Raw genomic sequence first — 18,188 nt, 5'->3', positions numbered from 1 at the left:
GGCCATCCAACCTAAGTTTAGATTGGAGATAACCAGTGTGTCCGACTTATTGACTTTCTTGGCCACTGATAGTGCGTGGAGAGTTTCTTGGATGAAGCTCTTATTGTTGCTCCCTAACTTGGTGCTGGCCAATTTGGAGACGGCATCAGCTCGGATATTGGATTTTTGAACTATGTGTCGGACCTCTACATCTGGGAAATAAGTTAATTGTTCAAGTATTTCTTCTAAGTATTTTTTCATGTTAGGATCTTTAGCTTGGTAAGTCCCATTCACTTGAGAAGTTATTACTTAAGAATCACTGAACACTATTAATTTTACTACTCCGACTTCTTTGGCCAGCTTTAAGCTAGCAAGCATGGCTTCACACTCTACTTGATTATTGGAAGTCAGAAACTCAAATTTCAATGAAAGCTCTATCCAAGTTCCTTCTTCATTTTCCAGAATGATTCCTGCCTCACTTCCATCTTTGTTGAATGATCCATCTACATATAAGTTCTAAGCCGTAGGGTTCCCTAGTGCTTCCGTGTATTCTGCCAAAAATTTGGCCAGGTATTGGAATTTAATTGTCATTTGAGTTTCATACTTTAAGTCAAACTTGGACAACTCTATTTCCCGTTGTAGCATCCGACCTGCAATATCCGTCTTCTGGAGGATATGCTTCATGGGATGATTAGTTTGAACTTTTATGGTATGAGCCTGGAAATAAGCTCAGAGCCTTCTAGAGGTGAGGACAACCACATACGCGAACTTCTCTATCTTTTGATAGTTTAGCTATGTCCCTGCAGGATTTTGCTGAAAAAATAAATCGGTTGCTGTCTGTTTTCATCTTCTCGGACGAGAGCAAAATCTATAGCCTTACTTGCAACTGCCAAATACAATATGAGCTCTTCTCTTGGGACAGGGCGGGTGAGGATTGGCGGCTGACTCAGAAATTTTTTATAGTCTTGAAAGGCTTGCTCACACTCCTAAGTCTATTTAAATGACAACCTTTCTTGAGTATTGAGAATAGGGGTAGAGACTTTAGGGCCGACCCTGCCAAGGACCTGGATAAGGCTGCTAGCCTTCCATTTAATTATTGAACTTCTTTGAGACAAGTCAGGCTTTTCATCTCAAGTATTGTTTTGTATTTGTCCGGGTTTGCCTCAATGCCCTTTTGGGTGAGCCTGAAACTTGAGAGCTTTTCGGCTTTTACTGCGAAGGTGCACTTTGAGGGATTCAGTCTCATCCCGTGCTCTCTGATTGTGTTGAATACCTCAGCTAAGTCTGTCAAAAGGTGGACGTCCTCTTTGGTTTTGACAAGTACGTACACTTCCATTAATTTTTCAAGGTGAGAGAAAAATACCTTGTTCATCAACCGTTGATATGTAGCTCCAACATTTTTCAATCCAAAAGGCATCATCACATAGTAACAGTTGGCTTTTAGGGTGATGAAAGAGGTCTTCTCTTGGTTCGACTTCTACATCAGGATTTGGTTGTATCTCGAATACGCATCCATAAAGGACAAGTATTTGTAGCCTGAAGTTGAGTCTACCAGTGCATCAATGCTGGGCTTATTTTTTATGGGACGAGGAGATGGAAGCTTTTTGGTGTGGCAGATCTCCTTGTAGATGTCAACAAGAAAAACTCGCAAAGGAGTATAATTATGATACCTTATAGGTTTGTCCGAACTGCACTCGTCTTTTTTCTTTGTCTTCTTCTCCTTGTCCCGAAATTGATAAGGTAAATTTTGTCTTGGAATTAATTCTCTAAGTAAGGATTTCTCTTTCATGTTGGTGTATTTTTCTGTTCACTCCTATACTTCGTACACGAAATTCGGATGTTGCTTTGATTAGATTGGAAAAACGGGCCTTCTCGGAGGCCGTTGACTAGTCCCATTATTACAGCTTTTCTAGGTAGACTATGAATTTTCAAGCAAGCTTTGTTGAATCTTTCCATATAAGCTCGAAGAGTTTTTTCGACTTCTTGTTTGACCCCCAGGAGACCAGGGGCGTGCTTGATATTGTCCTTCTGAATTGAAAATTGAGTGAGGAACTTTCTTACAAGATCGTCAAAACAAGTCACCTACCTAGGTGGTAAGCTATCAAACCATTTCATCGCCGCTTTGGTTAGCGTCATCGGAAAAGCTTTGCAATTGGTCGTATCGGACGCATTAGCCTGATACATCCGACTTTTAAAGTTACTGAGATGGTGTCTCGGGTCGGTCGTTCCATCAAAGAGTTCTATGTCGGGACTTTTAAGTTCCTAGGAACCTTAGCGCGCATGATCTCGTCTATGAATGGATCTTTTTCTCAAAAAAGACTTTCCTCTCGATCCGCATGGTTGCTCCGATTTCGAAGGTCGGCTTCTAATTTCAGCAATTTTTCCTCTAATTCTTTTCGTTGTCGCACTTCCCTTCGCAAATCATTTTTGCTTCTCTTTGTCGCTTTATCTCCTGCTCAAGTTGCTCTAATTGGCCGTGATGCCCGTGTATAAGCCCATAATTTCTGTTGGGTGCACGGATTCCTCATTTTCTGGTGGATGTATTTCTGAATTGATTCTTTTGGGTTGAGAGTTTTCCGATGTCCCTTCCCCATTAGGGTCACTTGATCTATCATGTCTTGGAGGAATCATGAGTGCTCGGTCATTGTTGTGAGGTTTTGGTTCTAATTCAGATGTTGTATGTCCGTGTTCAAGATGCTCGTCTGCCATAATAAGGTGTAGACTTTCAGGTTCGCAACAACAATGCCAATGTTTTGAGTGTTACCTGAAACTGAATTGCTTTAGACCTGAACGTGAGGTCTAAGCTCCTTTTGGGTAGCATCTGACTTCTATTAGTGCCAAGGTGCCGCCGTTCAAATTTCTCGTAAGGAGGTGTGAGTAGTACCTGCAAGGGACTCCGATACTTAAGTTAGCAAGGGTTTTTAGTAAATTGGGTTCGAAATTTATCAAAAGGTGTCAGTGTATTTATAGTAGAATATATAACCACCTTTTAGAGTAGTTTCACCTTTGAGGGTAGGTAGCAGTTCCCTTTTTCTAGAAAAATTGTTGAGATCTCCCTTCTAGATGAGTGGAAGATATCTTATGGGTTAGTTATTTATTAAAATAAGTAGGGCTAGACTCATGTTGCCATCCCGATCTCCAAAAGGTTGGGTAAGTGTAGATCATACCCCACTAGGTTTTATTTGTTTTGTGTCTGACTATGTTTTTGGGTCAGGGTATGAATACATACCTTTTTTTAGGATAAAATACTATTTTGGTCTCCAATATTTGAAACAAATCTTAGTTTAGTCTCTAAGGTAATGTTTGGAAAAGAGACAAAAATTGAGAGACTGAGACTGAGAGACAAAGACTGAGAGATAAAGGTTGAAATAAGTCTCAGTATTGTGTTTGGTGTAAAGTGGGAGACAGATACTAAAATAATAATGAAACTCTAATTTAATTTGCACAAATAATAAAGTTGAAATAATTAATTTTAATAGGGGTATTTTAGGTATAAAATGTTATTAAAGTTTTAGTTTTTGTTTCCAAAAATTTCATTTTTCTGTATTTTCATTTTTTGGAGGTATTGAAATACTGAAATTTAGAGACAGAGACTAAAATTTTAGTACCAATTTCTGGATCAACAAACATATTATGAGTCCTAGTCTCTCAGTCTTTGTCCTAGTACATAAAAACAAACGCTACCGAAGGTAATGTTTATTTTTAGAGACTGAGACTGAAATTGGAAGAGTAGAACTCATTATTATGTTTGGTAGCCAGAGACTAGAACTAAAAAATTTTAGCTTTGAGACACAAAATTTTAGTCACTTCAGTACCTCCAAAAAGTGAAAACATTGGAGACTAAAATTTTTTAAGACAGAAACTAAAACCTTAATAAATTTTTTTCTCAAAAATACCTTCATTTAGCTTTTCAAATTTCAAATCTACCCTTCAATCTCCATATTTATCTTAAACCAAACATAATACTAAGACACAACTCAATCTAGTACATTTTGCACCAAACACAATATAGAGACTTAATTTAGTCTCAATCTCAGTTTATCTTTTAAATGTAACCTAATGTTTCAAACATCTTATTTTAACCTCAAAAAATTTAAAACGAATTCAATGTTGTCTTATCATTAAATTTTTAGCTTGAATAATTAATAAATTTTTATATTTCTGATTATTGGTAAGTCAATTTTACTTACGTATTAAAATTAAATATTATATTAATTTTTAAATATATGAATTGTTTATGTCAAATTTAATTGTGAGACAATATTAAACTCGTTTAAAATATTTTGAGACTAAAATAAAACATTTAAAATGTTAAACAATAAATTAAAATTTAATTCAAAATATTAATGACGAAAGTAATACTTTATCGTATGTTTAATTTCAAAATGTAAAATATTGTAAAACAAAGCCTTATGTTAATGGATGACGATGGCAGAACCAACATAATTTGCGAATCCAATTCAACTTTTTAATATTCAATGATCAAGTTGATTGGTTATTGGAAACATAAAGATTAAATTGAGTCTTATGACATCTCAAGAAGTCAACAGGTAAAGGGAAATAGAAATAGGTTTACAAAGTCAATCATCAAGTGAAGAGTTTTAATCATTTTACTATTTAATTTTGCTTTTTCTCGTGTTGTATTCTTCTTTTCTTGTTTTCACTTGTATAGATTAACATTAACACGAGCGACTCGTTCGTGTGCCACGATTTCGAAACACGTTCGTCTTCGCACACTCGGCACGAGCGAGCGAGCGGGAGAAACCCTAGTTTCCTGTGCACACCTCGCATGCTTTTGCTCGCACGCGCGGCACCTCTTCACTCGCTCGCCGGAAAATTCACTGCCGGGAACGCCACTGTCGTCTTCTTTCCCTTCGATCTGATCCTTCCTGATCCTGATTCCCTCCTTTCTCCTTCGATCCACACCGGAAACCCGCGGTGGCCGCCGGCGATTTTTGTACGCGGCGGGGTTCTGACGAAATTTGGCGCGCAGAAGACGGATTTGCCAGAGTTTTGTTGATCGAGCTGTGATTTCGAGATGGAAGGTAAAATCGTGCTGGAATTCGTGAAATTAACGCGAAATTTCGTAGATATGTATTTAAAAAAAGGGGATAATTGTTTGCTGCTGAGCTGAGGAATGGAATTGGTGAATTAAGTGTAATGTGTGATTGTGTTTGCGGTTTTATTTTTTATTTTTACTGTGATATGAAGTAATTTAAATTTTACAATTGTAGACATAGGGAGACTTGGTTGTTGTTGTTGTTCTTTGTATTAGTATGAAGTATGAACTAATAAGGCTTAAAGAGGAGGGAAATTTGCTACGTGTTTAGTACTGCTGGTGAAGTGCTAATGCTGATTTTGTCTTTTTGCAGAATGTGGAATTCCCAATGTCATAGATTTTGAACTGGATGTAATTCGTGATTCTTGATTGCATTGGCAATCAACAAGTCAGTAAGATAATTGAATTGAGATACTGAAGGTTCAGTGGGATTATGGCAACTGATATGCAGAGGCTTATTGGAACCAGCGAAGATGATGATGAAGAAATAGAGATGGATGTGAAAGAAGAGGATGATGAGGATGGAGATGAAGAGGAAAATGGAGGTGATCATGGAAATGCTTCGGAGATGGTAGGGATTGATGGTGGGAATGGTTTAGTTACTGCTGGTGGTGACAACAGTTTTCAACAGCAACAGCAGTTTCAAGAACAAGTTGGAACCCCAGGTGGATCTGCTCGAAGATGTAGACCACTAGAAGAGAAAGAACGGACAAAGCTAAGAGAGAGGCGCCGGAGGGCTATCACCGCTAAGATCTTGGCAGGGCTTCGCAGGCATGGCAACTACAATCTTAGAGTTAGAGCAGACATAAATGATGTTATTGCTGCTTTAGCAAGAGAAGCTGGGTGGGTGGTTCTTCCTGATGGCACTACTTTTCCTCCAAGATCCCAGGTGAGACCTGAACTAGACTTTTTTATTCTGAAGGAGTTTGATTTGGTGTATATTTGTGTGGTTTCCATGATAAATGAGTGGACTATGGCCTGAGTATTGTTTATCCTTCAAATCTCCTTGTGACCGTTATGTTTTGAAGGACTTTATTACTGAGAACTATTATACAACCAAACATTGACACTTATACTTAGTACTTGTACCTTAGTTGTTTTCTTGGCTATGACAAGCTAAAAGTACTTGATGTTTTAAAATCTTATTACTGTTGTTGTATCTGCAAATTTCAGTTTTAACAAATCTCAGAAAACACCCAAATTGGACCTTTTCTTCTCAACCTTACAGGGTCAAAGGCCAACTGGTGGTAATTCTGCAGTTGTCACTCCATCTTCTCCAGTGCCTTCACAACCAACTCCATCTGCTTCCATCAGGGGAGTTGCTTCTGGCTATAGGAGCTCATTAGAGTATAATACATGTCAAACAAAAGGTGTTTTCATGCCAACTCCATCTCCTTATGATCTATCCTCAAGTTCCCGGTCTCAAACATCCATGGTGGGGGATGGAGAGTTACAGAGAGACAATCAACCTTTGGTTGGCAGTGGTTCAATGGATACTGTTCATGAGAAGCAGGTATATGGTAATTATGTGGCCAATATATAATTATCCTAAAAGGCATAGTCATCCCTTTAGTTTTGCCTATAAATTCAACATGGTGGCTTTAGCTGGTAAATCTGTTGGCATTGATTTTACAATTTACACCATTTTCTTTGCAGATTATTGACTTGCCCTGCAGATTATCAGAGCGTGATCTGGCCGGTACTCCATATGTTCCAGTGTATGTGATGCTACCGGTAAGCTAATTTTTCTCTTTCTTTCCCACATTATTTCATCAAATTTCTGCATCATGGTTTCTTCATATGCTTGTAGTGAGTAGTTCCTACTGCATACTGCATTTTGTGTATATTGTTTTGGGAAATTTATGTAACTATTATGGGAGAGGAAACAAAAATATCTTCCTTTTTCCTAATTCAGAAATTCTTAATTTAATGTTTAGTAAGCATTTTCTCTCTACATTGTTGACAGTTAGGAGTGATCAATATAAAGTGTGAGCTTGTTGATCCGGATGGTCTACTAAAGCAGCTGAAAGTATTGAAATCAATAAACGTTGATGGTGTTACAGTTAATTGTTGGTGGGGAATAGTAGAAGCACATGCTCCACAAGAGTATAATTGGAATGGTTACAAGAGACTCTTTCAGATGGTGCATGAGCTGAAGCTTAAGCTGCAGGTGAGTTTCATTAGCAACTTGAATCATTGTAAGTTTCTATCTTGCTGCAATCTGGCTCAGGTAGTAACTTGTCTTTGTTGAAACTTGGCCAGGTTGTGATGTCGTTTCATGAATGTGGAGGCAATTTTGGTGATGATGTTTGCATTCCTTTGCCCCATTGGGTTGCAGAAATTGGTAGGACCAATCCTGATATCTTCTTCACTGACAGAGAGGGAAGACACAACCCTGAATGTCTTTCTTGGGGAGTAGATAAGGAACGGGTATTAAGAGGTCGGACTGCTTTAGAGGTAATAACGACATTGACATGACAATCATCATTACTATTTCTTTTTTCTTTCTTCTATTATTAGCATATTGGCAGCATCAGTTGATCCATGTAGTTGACCCTGGTCCATGGGGAGCCATTTGTTGTTAGTGACCACAATTAGTAAGAAATAACTAATATATGTTTAATGACAGGGTACATCTCTATAGACATTGTCAACCAGATTTGAAGTAATTATTAAATCATGTCATTTTAAGTGTGAAGGCATTGCATAGTATTTTAAATAAAACATTTTTTAGCGAGTCAAGTCTGTCTAAGTTATTTGGATCATGTTTGGGAAAAGTATGAGGCAGAGTCTCCATTTTACGATATGCTTATAAAATTAAGGTATATAACTTTCATATCTAACATTTTTGTAGGTCTATTTTGATTTCATGAGAAGTTTCCGGGTAGAATTTGATGAGTATTTTGAGGATAGTTTCATCTCTATGATTGAAGTTGGACTTGGTCCGTGCGGAGAGCTAAGATATCCATCTTGTCCTGTAAAACATGGTTGGAGATATCCTGGTGTTGGTGAGTTCCAGGTAATTATTTTCGTAAGTATACTATATTTTCATGTATTTAGTCTTCCCATTTTTGGCTTAAATTTTCGTTACATATGCTTTATTTGCTCAAATATCTTTGGCTGTTGTAAGCAAATTATATTCTATTCAATATATTGAACTTCCTTCCTCCCCCCACCCCCAAACAATCCGAACCAGTTGAGAGAGTGAATCGATTATGATACCGGATAAGATTTTTTTTGTTATTGTAGATGTAGATAATTCATGGCTCAAAAGAAATGGTTTCAGCTATATGTAGTATCCTTAATTATTCTTGTCCACATGTTTTTCTGACATTTTCTTTAGGGCCTTTCAACCTCCATTGACATAGAGGACGAGTTTTAGTTTGTTGATTTTAAGAGAATGAGGAGAAATCTGGGCATGTTCCTACTTCCTAGGAACGAAAATTCTTAGAATAGGCTAAGATTATAAGCAATGTTTAGTTTGTGCTATTCTATGTTGTCTTTCATTGGAAAGAAATTCTTAAATTTTAATGGTCACTTCATCTTCAGAAAACATCTTGCCACAACATATTATACATGGCCTGTGATTGTGGTTGTCCTCTCCTATTCACCTACTGTTGTTGACATCCTTTCGGTGATGCGTGTTATGTATCGTTTTCACCACTTTGCTCATCATTTTTTCTTACTTCATGGGCAGTGCTATGATCAATACATGTTGAAAAGTCTCAAGAAAGCAGCTGAAGCACGGGGACACTCTATTTGGGATAGGGGACCAGATAATGCGGGTACCTATAATTCTCAGCCACACGAAACAGGTTTCTTTTGCGATGGGGGTGATTATGATGGCTTCTATGGCAGGTTTTTCCTTAATTGGTATTCTAAGGTTTTAGTTGATCATGGAAACGGGGTACTTTCTCTGGCAAAATTAGCTTTCGAGGGATCCTGCATTGCTGCAAAGGTAAGTTAAGGAAAATGAAACTTTTCATAAAATGTGGAAGAACTTGTAATCTAGGTTCTCTTTAAGCAGAATTGTAATCTAAGTTTTAAAAAAGTTTCGTTGACCATTATGTATCAGAATGTTTTTGTCTTAAAACATAAGGAATCACATGATTGATATGGTTATAGTTTTATCTGTGAGGTATTTAATTTGCAATGCTTTTAAGCATCCCACTTTACACATGAACATAACATGATTTCTGACAACCCATTTTCATCTCACAGCATATCCAGAAAATATAACTTTCTCAGAAAGTCTTTCCAAGAAGCAACGCTCTCACCATTTGTGCACAATGTTGCATTAATTCTTGCCAATTACTTCACCCTACCACTGACCAAAAAAGTATGTTTTATGGACCGATATTGCTATGTATAAATTTTCATCTACAGCCACCAGAAAACAATAGTGTGCCAATCACCAGAAAATGAGATGAGAGGGAAAAAGGAAGTGGAGGGAAAGAATTCTTTCTGTGCAATTAACTGAACATTAATGCTTGTCCATTTGTAGGGTTATTCTTTTAGTTTTTGTGGGTTTGATTGTGTTTTGTGGATTGTGTCCTTGTAGTCTGTCCTGATATATATCTTATTTCTTTACAGTTGGCAAATATTTACTGGTGGTACAAGACTGCTAGTCATGCTGCTGAATTAACTGCTGGGTATTATAACCCATGTAATCGCGATGGCTATGTGGCTATTATGGAAATGTTAAAGAGCAATGGAGTTAGCTTGAACATTGCTTGTGCCGACTTAAACACATTGAACCAGCTTGAGGTCTTTCCAAAGGCATTCGCTGACCCTGAGGGATTAGTCTGGCAAGTACGAGTTAGCAATTTTTTCTCTCTCTCTTTTGTTTTTCTTATGCTAGTACAGTAGTACGTATAAGCAATTTCTTCGTGAATATAAAGAATATTTATGATTACTTGCTTGTGTTTAGAACTATGTTTTAGTGCTTAAGATTTATCGCAGTTCACAAACCCTAATCTGTATGTCTTATCGTGCATTGCAGGTATTGAATGCAGGTTGGGATCTTGGCTTACCAGTTGCCGGTGAGAATGCACTTCCTTGCCTAAACAGAGTTACCTATAACAAGGCTTTGGATAGTGCCAAACCCATGAATGATCCAGATGGAAGGCACTTTTCTTCCTTCACTTACCTAAGGCTTAGTCCATTACTTATGGAACAGCAAAACCTACGAGAGTTTGAACGATTTGTCAAGAGGATGCATGGTAAGTTTGACGAAAAAAATTTCACATTTAGCTTGTTGCTGACAAGAATCAAGTTTATTTAAAAGAGTGGATTTAGTTACATGCTGACAAGTGTGCACATACAACACTCAAATTCATAGCATGAGACTCTTTTCTGACTGGAATCATTTTAATTTTGCAATAGAACATGAAATGAGTCTAAGTAGCTGCCGAAGTAGTTGTCATTGCTCACTGATTGCATTTTAATTAGGGTTCATGACGCCTTATATATATTTCCTGCAGGGGAAGCTGTTCTTGATCTTCAGGTATAACCGCAAGTAAGCAAGGAAGAGACTCCGGTGGAATGTGTACAGTGTATTATTTTCCCATGTGAAAATGTTGGAGTAGCCAGTTACATAAGCATAGAAGGGTAAAGATAGTCATTTGCTACCACAGATACTAGTTGATGCCCAAGTAGCTGTAGAAATAGATTAAAATAAGCTATTTTTCTTTATTCATTTTCTTGTATTTTATCAAAGAAACATCCGTTAATACCGGGATGTAAAATTTGTGCATACATCATTGTGCAAACTCACTGAGCTTGTGTTAGCTACAGTGAACTATTATTTTCGTACATGCTACTTTATGATGTATACAAGTTTATATGCTAGGTTATCATTTTATATTTCGCTGGAGTTATGAAATTAAAATTTGGGATGGGAACTAAAATTTTATCAAATATGCATATTTGGAGATGCGAATAAAAATTGTAAAAATTTTAAAAATTATTCTTAAAAATTTATTTAAAACTTTAACAAATATAAAATAATATATTTTTATTAATAATTTTAGATAATAAATTAATTTGCTTTGGAAACAAACGCACTAAACATACCAGAACAATGAAATTGTCGTTAGCGTTTAGCATTGCAAGCATAAACATTAACTAGAATGAGATGCGCGGACGGTAAATTAATAGTAAATTAATAATAGTATATAATAAATTTTGTAAATTTAAATTAAATATATGTAAATTAAAGTTAAATTTAAAAGCTATTTTGTTTAAAATTGGATGTTGGAGTTGTATAAAGTGATATTTTTATTTGGTGATTTGATTTTTGTATTTGTTTTAGTTGAAATCAATTGTCTTTTTGTTTGGTGATATTGTCCAAATAATGATACTCCATTGAGTAAGTTTGAAATGTTGTGTAGTTCGAAAATAGATTTTTCTTGGGAATAGTGATTGGAAACTTATATAATTAGTTGAAATAGTATGAAATTTGAATATTTGTAACGTAAAATTTATTATGATTATTAATATTATTATTACAATATGAATGTTTATTATATTTAATGAGTTATTTATAGAAATTAACAAATTAATTATTGGAGTTATAAATTTATTGTGTTATTTATAACGGTGAGATATAATAAATATATGGATATGGATTGAATGTTTTTGTAGGTTACAAATTTTATTACAAATTTTTGTATTTTTTTTTTGCTGACTTGAAAATAATAGTCGATTTTGACAAAAATTGAGTGGTTGATTCTAATATTTTGCCAAGTAAACGATGCTGTTGATATGACATTAGTAAAAAGAAAAAGATGTTTTAAAAGTAATGTGGATAAACTTATATATCTACTTTTATATATTAAGAATAAATTCGATGTAATTGAATTCTTGTACGATAAATTTATTTTTCGATACATTTTTAATTAATTCTTATACATTAATTTTTTTTTCAATACCTGTATAATTTTCTTTTCTAGAATGATGAGTGTGATGGACAAAATAAAATAGGATTTACATATCTTGTACTTTAGGGTATATATTAAGTTTACAAATTAAAATTTTTTTTATTAAAAATATAAAAAATTAAATTTTTAATATATTTATTTTGTATTTATTGAATAAATTTTTAAATTTTTTTATTACTGACAAGTTTATTATGTACTATTATTTTTAGGACAGATGTTAACTAAATTCAATAAAATATTATTCCTTATTTATTAGTTATTACATAAACAATTTAGTTCCAAATCCATTATCTAATGCATGATGGTGTACAGCCATAAATAAAATATTACAAACGCAGAAATTATAATTCACGTGTTTAATACATAATTTTCAAATGTCAAATAAAGTTTCAGTGACAGTAAGAAAAGGTGATCAATTTTGACCGTACACTGCCAAAGACACTGATCTTCACACTTTCGCAGTGTGTAAGTAACTTTCTCTCTTTCTCTCTACCTTTAGGTTCATTGGCTGAGCTCAATGGCCAAGGAAGAACAAGGTATGTGACTCTCTCACCAAATTCTATTCATCTTCTTCGATTTCGATGCTGAGAATATTCTAATTTGCGCGTTTCGTTTGATCTTAGCAGTGTTTGAGTTCCTCGGGTGTGTTCCTCTGCTACAGAGACTTCCTAGCTCCTCCGTCAGGAAGATTTCTCAGCTTGTGATTGTTAAGCACTATGGTAATAATTATCCTTGATTTTGAGTTTTTGAAAAGTTAGAACTTGTTTGATTGATGGATTAGAACTCCCTGCTAATGAATCATGTTGAAATTTTGTTGGGTAAACTACTAAATGGTATATCTGAAAGTTCATGTAGCCACAAAAGCATCTAGTAAAGATATGAACTTCAATTGCAAATGACTTGTGCATTTAATCCAAAATTTTTGGAACATCTGAATAACTATTTAAAAGGTATAGGCAAAAATCGAAGCAAAATTTTTCCTTTTATATAAAATTCTCGATCATTCAAAAACAAATCACAAAATAATTCACTTGGACTAAAATAACCAAATTTTATATGAAAAGATCATATTTTCCTAATTATGTTTACAAAAAAAACCATGTCACAATCCGATCTCTAAAGTACTGTCTATAATGCCTGGTTATTTTTGTCACATTTTTAAATCTTTTGCCTTATTTGTCGTTGGTATCTTTGAAGATATTTTCATAAAACTATAAATTTCAAGTATCATTTTGGTAATTTACCCAATTTTGTTTATAGCATGGAACTTTAATTTTTTCCTTTTGGAGTAATATAACAACCTTGATACATGGTTTGTGTGTGTAGTTAAACCACTAGAAACTGAATCTTACTTTGATAAGCCAATGATTGCCTAGTTTCTATCTGGTCATGTCTTTTAATATGGTTAACCAACATGTTAATTAATCAATTACAATGAATTGGAACTGTTGTTGCTTTTGTTTCTATATTACATGAATGGTTTTGTCAATCTTGATCTTCCTTTACCATTTGTTATCAGGTGCCGCTCTATCTTATATAACCTTCTTGAAACGATGACTGTATATTTATGTTGAATTTTAAACACATGGGCAGGGCTTATACTACTTTTGATAAGATGACTAACATAGTCATTCCTTTTACTGGGTGTTTTTACTATCAGGACAGCTCAATATTGTCCAAGTAGACTACATAGTCGACACTATAATAGACTTGTAGTGTTATGTTACAAATTATGTTTATATTAAAACTATTAAAATGCAAATTTCCTTTAATGGGTTCATTTATGGATTTTTAGATCTTCTAGTTATTGAATTACCTCCATCTTTACTCTCATTACAATGGCTTCTATAGGCCATTCCGCTGCATGCCAAAATTTTCATAATAGGTGCTACAGCAGCTGACTAGCTAAAATATTCATTCCTAATCTAGTTCTGTATATCTACAATCTACTTATGCAACTAAGATTCTTGACAGTATTGAGCCTTTTTTATGGTTGGCTTTTCACCTCTCAACTTCAAAATTTATTTAAAAAAGAACTATTCAAAGATAATTTATGAAATACTGAATTTCAATAATCTATTCGAACTTGGACGGATGTTTCATTCGAAGGAAATTGGTTGGTGTTCCAATAGATACATTGATTTTATGCTTTCGATTGATGAATGATGGGTTATCATTGCGTAGAGCCTGGAGAGTATGTTGTTCGTGAGGGGGAACCTGCAGATGGGCTTTACTTCATATTTGAAGGAGAGGTATGCTTCTTTTACATGCTGTATTATAGAATTGAAAACTGCTAGGATGTTCAAAATTTAGAGAAACAATGCCAATATACAACATTCATTGGATTGCTTTTAGTGATTTAAGGGTAAAAGCTACTGATGGATAAAGGGGTAGTGAATAATTTTTTTAATTACAAGTAATTTTGGATTTGACAGTTTTGTGCTGAAAGTCGGCTTCTTGTCTTGCAGGCTGAAGTTATTGGATCGGATAGAACTGATGATGAAAATCATCCAGAATTTCTATTAAAAAGATATGACTATTTTGGTTATGGTAATCAACTTCATTCTTATAGTTTCATTGTTTTATTCTCTTAATATGCTTATTACAGATATTCCCTTAAATTGATGCATAACTATATTGTGAGAACACTAATATGATCTACAACTTGCAGGTCTAGCAAATGCTGTTCATCAAGCTGATGTCATAGCTCTGACTAAGGTGCCTTTTTAGTTTCTCATTCTGTTGCTCTTCAATGCAACAGCTCAGTATGCAATGACAAGTACAAGAGATACATTCTTAATTAAAATGGATTTTTTAATTCAGTTTATTATTTTTCTTTGTTTGCTGTTGCAGTTGTCATGTTTATTGCTGCTTCATGAGCACTCAGCACTGCTACAGCCAAATTCTATTTGGAGTGAAGAAAAACCTGTTGATACATGCTCGCTAGTGGAGCATATATTGCATTTGGAGCCTATAGAGGTGTGTTTTATGTATATGCTAGAAGAGGAGATAGAAACTAGTCAGATGTGATTGTCCTGGTTTATCTTTGGTTGTACAAAGTAACATGCTATATATTCATAATTCAGCTCATGTCTTTCTGTTGTTTATCATTGAAGGTAGATATCTTCCGAGGAATCACCCCTCCAAAGGCTCCAAAATTCGGGAAGGTGTTTGGTGGACAGACAGTTGGACAGGTATGGTAAAACTACTTTATCTTCTTTCTATGCTACTCGTGCCAGTAGCAGCCTCTACTGATAAACTGCTGACATAATATGTAACATGCAGGCACTGGCTGCAGCATCAAAATCTGTTGATTGTCTTAAAGTTGTTCATAGCTTGCATGCCTATTTTCTTCTTGTTGGGGATTTTAACAGTAAGCATGTGTGATCCCTGAATTTTGTTGACAAAGTTTGGTGTAACTATCTTCTCTGTTTCTTCATACTGCTTTTTCCTTACTTGAAGGATTCATTTTCTTTTCTTGACCACATGTTATGTTGTTTTATGCAAGCAAGTTTTCTCCTATTTTATTAATGACCTATATTACCCTTATCTTTCTTAGTTGGCAATCAAATGTCTCCCTTCTTGATAAATCCTATTCTATCTTTTCAACCCCACCCTTGATTCTGTGTGTGTGTGTGTGTGTGTGTGTGCATACGAGAACTCCCCTTCTTCCCTTTACTAGTTTGCGTGATGATAGAATGTCTTCAACTTTGTCTCCTTTGCTCAAAATGCTTATCTCTATTATGATAAGATTAGTTCATTAGCTAATCCAAGAGAAATAAATATAAGTGATAATTTGAATGGTTATATTTTTGACACATCCCTTCATACAAGACTCAAGAGTGCAATTCAAAAGGGAAATATCATTTTCACTTTGATGGCTTCATTTCAAGTAATACTAATTTTCTTGACTTGGAATAATATAATTGTCCCTTCAAAATGATGACATTGTGTGCTCTAATAGTTGTAGACCATTTGGTCATAGAGACTTTAATACTATTTACTTTGTTTATTGCATCATATAAATTCTAACTTTGCTGGAATGGGTAAAATTCATGAAATAGCAACTCTGCATTTAGGTTTTTGTTTCTTGGCTAATACATGTTCTATAACATATGTCTCTAACTCTAGTTCAGGAATTCTGCTCTAAATTAGCACATGCTTAGTTATTTCCTTAACTTCACAGAAAGAAGAAATTGGGTTTGAACACCAGGAAGTGACTATGCCATCTGTCCCTAATCCAGATGAGGCAAGTACCAAGCTTACAGTGATCAAGAATTTTCAAATTGATATCTGGATTTTACATTATTTAATTTTGATATCTGTTATAGCTTCTTTCAATGGAAGAGTTACGGGAACAACGTCTTACTGACCCTCGTCTCCCAAGGTAAGGTTTATTATTCCCACATAGTCCTATATTTGCTTACTTGATGCAACATAGTCCTATATGCTTGCTTTAACTTTTTCAGGCTCTAGATAGTATATTTGATCATTTTATGTGCCATAATGATAAGTTTGTTGCTTCAGAACTTACCGTAACAAGGTTGCTACATCCGAGTTCATTCCCTGGCCCATAGAGATAAGGTTCTGTGAGCCTAAAACTAAAACAACTCAGACCAAATCTCCTCCCAGGTTAGCATTATGCTATATGCACCTTTTCCCTTACATTTATACTGGTCTTTTATGATATTTTTATAAGATTTAGAATGCCAATGGGTGTACCACTCCTACACATTTATATTTGCCTTCCTAGCTCTTAAAACATCTTCCACCAAATAGAGCCTTAATGTCTAGAACTTCTTATGCTAATTGCTAAACATAGTGTAATTTTATTTATTTTTAAAATTTCCTTTTTGGTCTTTGTTAAAAATAAATTGTGTGCAGTTTGAGATACTGGTTTAGAGCAAAGGGGAAACTTTCAGATGATCAGGCCTTGCATAGGTAAATGTCTTTTGTTTCTTATTTGATACGTCTGCTTTTGGTTTAGCGATTTTGGCACCAAGGCTTTGGGTCTAAAACAATGCCATTGCACAAACTCATTTTCCTTATGCCAAAATTCAAACGCTTCATAGAACAACGCAACTAACAACCTACACATGTGGTTTTTGTTGTAGGTGTGTGGTGGCATATGCTTCTGATCTGATATTTCTTCAAGTTAGCTTAAACCCTCATCGTCGAAAGGGCTTCAAGGCCCGGGCTGTTAGCCTAGACCACTCGTAAGTACAAGTTCCACTGTTTGTTGTGTAATAAGTATTAACATTTGTGCCATATCTAACATGTGTCAAGCTACTAAATGCTTTTCAATTTTTATTTCAGGATGTGGTTTCATCGCCCTCTAAGAGCTGATGACTGGGTTCTATTTGTGGTTAGTGTCATAAGTGTTCCATTGTTATTATCTTTTTCCTCTAGTGATTAATTTTTTGAGAAAATTGAAAAATTATTAGTGAAAACTTCTCCTTTTAGAAAAATCAACAACTCTGCTAGTTAGAGTCAATACATTCTACTTGTCAACCACTCTAAAGTTATCATCAACTAATCGAGCAGTACCTAATTTGAACTATACATACCGAAAACTTCTTAATTTGTAATTTTGTTTTGTTTGATGTTAATGTCTTGGTAAACTTGATTTGTTCTATAGATCTTTTCTCCTAGTACCTCCAATGCGCGTGGCTATGTCTCAGGCCAAATGTTCAATCAGAAGGGAGAAGTAAGGGATTTTGTGTTACTATTTTTCCTTTTTCATCCTAACCTCTTTCCCTGATTCAACTGTTTCTTACTGTATTACTTTCAGCACCTTGTATCATTGGTTCAAGAAGGTCTAATGAGGAAAGTTAGTACTCCAAATTCAGCCATCAAATCTAAGTTGTGAGGTAGCTGAAAATGCAGGCGAACATGTGGTTCCTGTTCAGGGAAATCCCTTTATTCTAATAAGTGTTGTAAGTGCTTGTAAAGGATGCTAAATGCATAAATAATATGGTAATGTTATCTTTTATTGATGTGCTAATCTTATCCTAAATTCACAAATAATATGGAGTATTGGTTCAATCAATTTTCATTCTGGTTATGTTTAACGAATTTTTTACTCGTTAAAGATTTAAAAATAGTAAATTTCATATATTTATTGTTATTTGAAACTTAAAACTTACTTTTTCTATAAAGACGTACCATTTTTAACTCGGTAATGAGTAAGCAAAACCCAATAAAATATT

The 18,188-nt window shown here is 34.8% G+C and overlaps 2 protein-coding genes across 7 annotated transcripts; both read left to right on the top strand.

The window, feature by feature from the left end:
- Positions 1-4,524: 4,524 nt before the first annotated feature.
- LOC112744089 (beta-amylase 7) lies at positions 4,525-10,903 on the top strand. Of its 2 annotated transcripts, none has more exons than XM_025793580.3 (11): positions 4,525-5,024; positions 5,352-5,927; positions 6,267-6,551; positions 6,695-6,772; positions 7,005-7,208; positions 7,301-7,495; positions 7,893-8,057; positions 8,736-8,996; positions 9,632-9,850; positions 10,041-10,260; positions 10,522-10,903. In XM_025793580.3, exons 2-11 carry the CDS (start codon positions 5,472-5,474, stop codon positions 10,548-10,550), a joined length of 2,112 nt encoding a protein of 703 aa, XP_025649365.1. In that variant the 5' UTR covers positions 4,525-5,024; positions 5,352-5,471; the 3' UTR covers positions 10,551-10,903. The 2 variants fall into 2 exon arrangements, with proteins under 2 accessions (XP_025649365.1, XP_072071013.1); XM_072214912.1 differs by having other exon boundaries at positions 4,573-5,024; positions 6,212-6,551.
- A 1,458-nt stretch (positions 10,904-12,361) lies between these two features.
- Positions 12,362-18,024, top strand: LOC112744087 (acyl-CoA hydrolase 2). Of its 5 annotated transcripts, XM_025793576.3 has the most exons (17): positions 12,362-12,515; positions 12,606-12,698; positions 14,164-14,231; positions 14,448-14,529; positions 14,651-14,697; positions 14,833-14,958; positions 15,096-15,173; positions 15,265-15,362; positions 15,769-15,871; positions 16,166-16,228; positions 16,311-16,366; positions 16,507-16,611; positions 16,864-16,920; positions 17,094-17,195; positions 17,296-17,344; positions 17,618-17,686; positions 17,771-18,024. In XM_025793576.3, exons 1-17 carry the CDS (start codon positions 12,497-12,499, stop codon positions 17,846-17,848), a joined length of 1,293 nt encoding a protein of 430 aa, XP_025649361.1. In that variant the 5' UTR covers positions 12,362-12,496; the 3' UTR covers positions 17,849-18,024. The 5 variants fall into 5 exon arrangements, with proteins under 5 accessions (XP_025649361.1, XP_025649359.1, XP_025649360.1 ...); XM_025793574.3 differs by lacking the exon at positions 15,769-15,871 and having other exon boundaries at positions 15,100-15,173; positions 15,265-15,352; XM_072214915.1 differs by lacking the exon at positions 15,769-15,871 and having other exon boundaries at positions 12,392-12,515; positions 12,603-12,698; positions 15,100-15,173; positions 15,265-15,352.
- Positions 18,025-18,188: the final 164 nt, after the last annotated feature.

This window comes from Arachis hypogaea, chromosome 14, assembly GCF_003086295.3.
Source record: "Arachis hypogaea cultivar Tifrunner chromosome 14, arahy.Tifrunner.gnm2.J5K5, whole genome shotgun sequence".
In the NCBI taxonomy this organism is placed as follows: Eukaryota; Viridiplantae; Streptophyta; class Magnoliopsida; order Fabales; family Fabaceae; genus Arachis; species Arachis hypogaea.
Note: the sequence above shows the minus strand (reverse complement) of the source record. Positions and strands in the feature narration are given on the sequence as shown.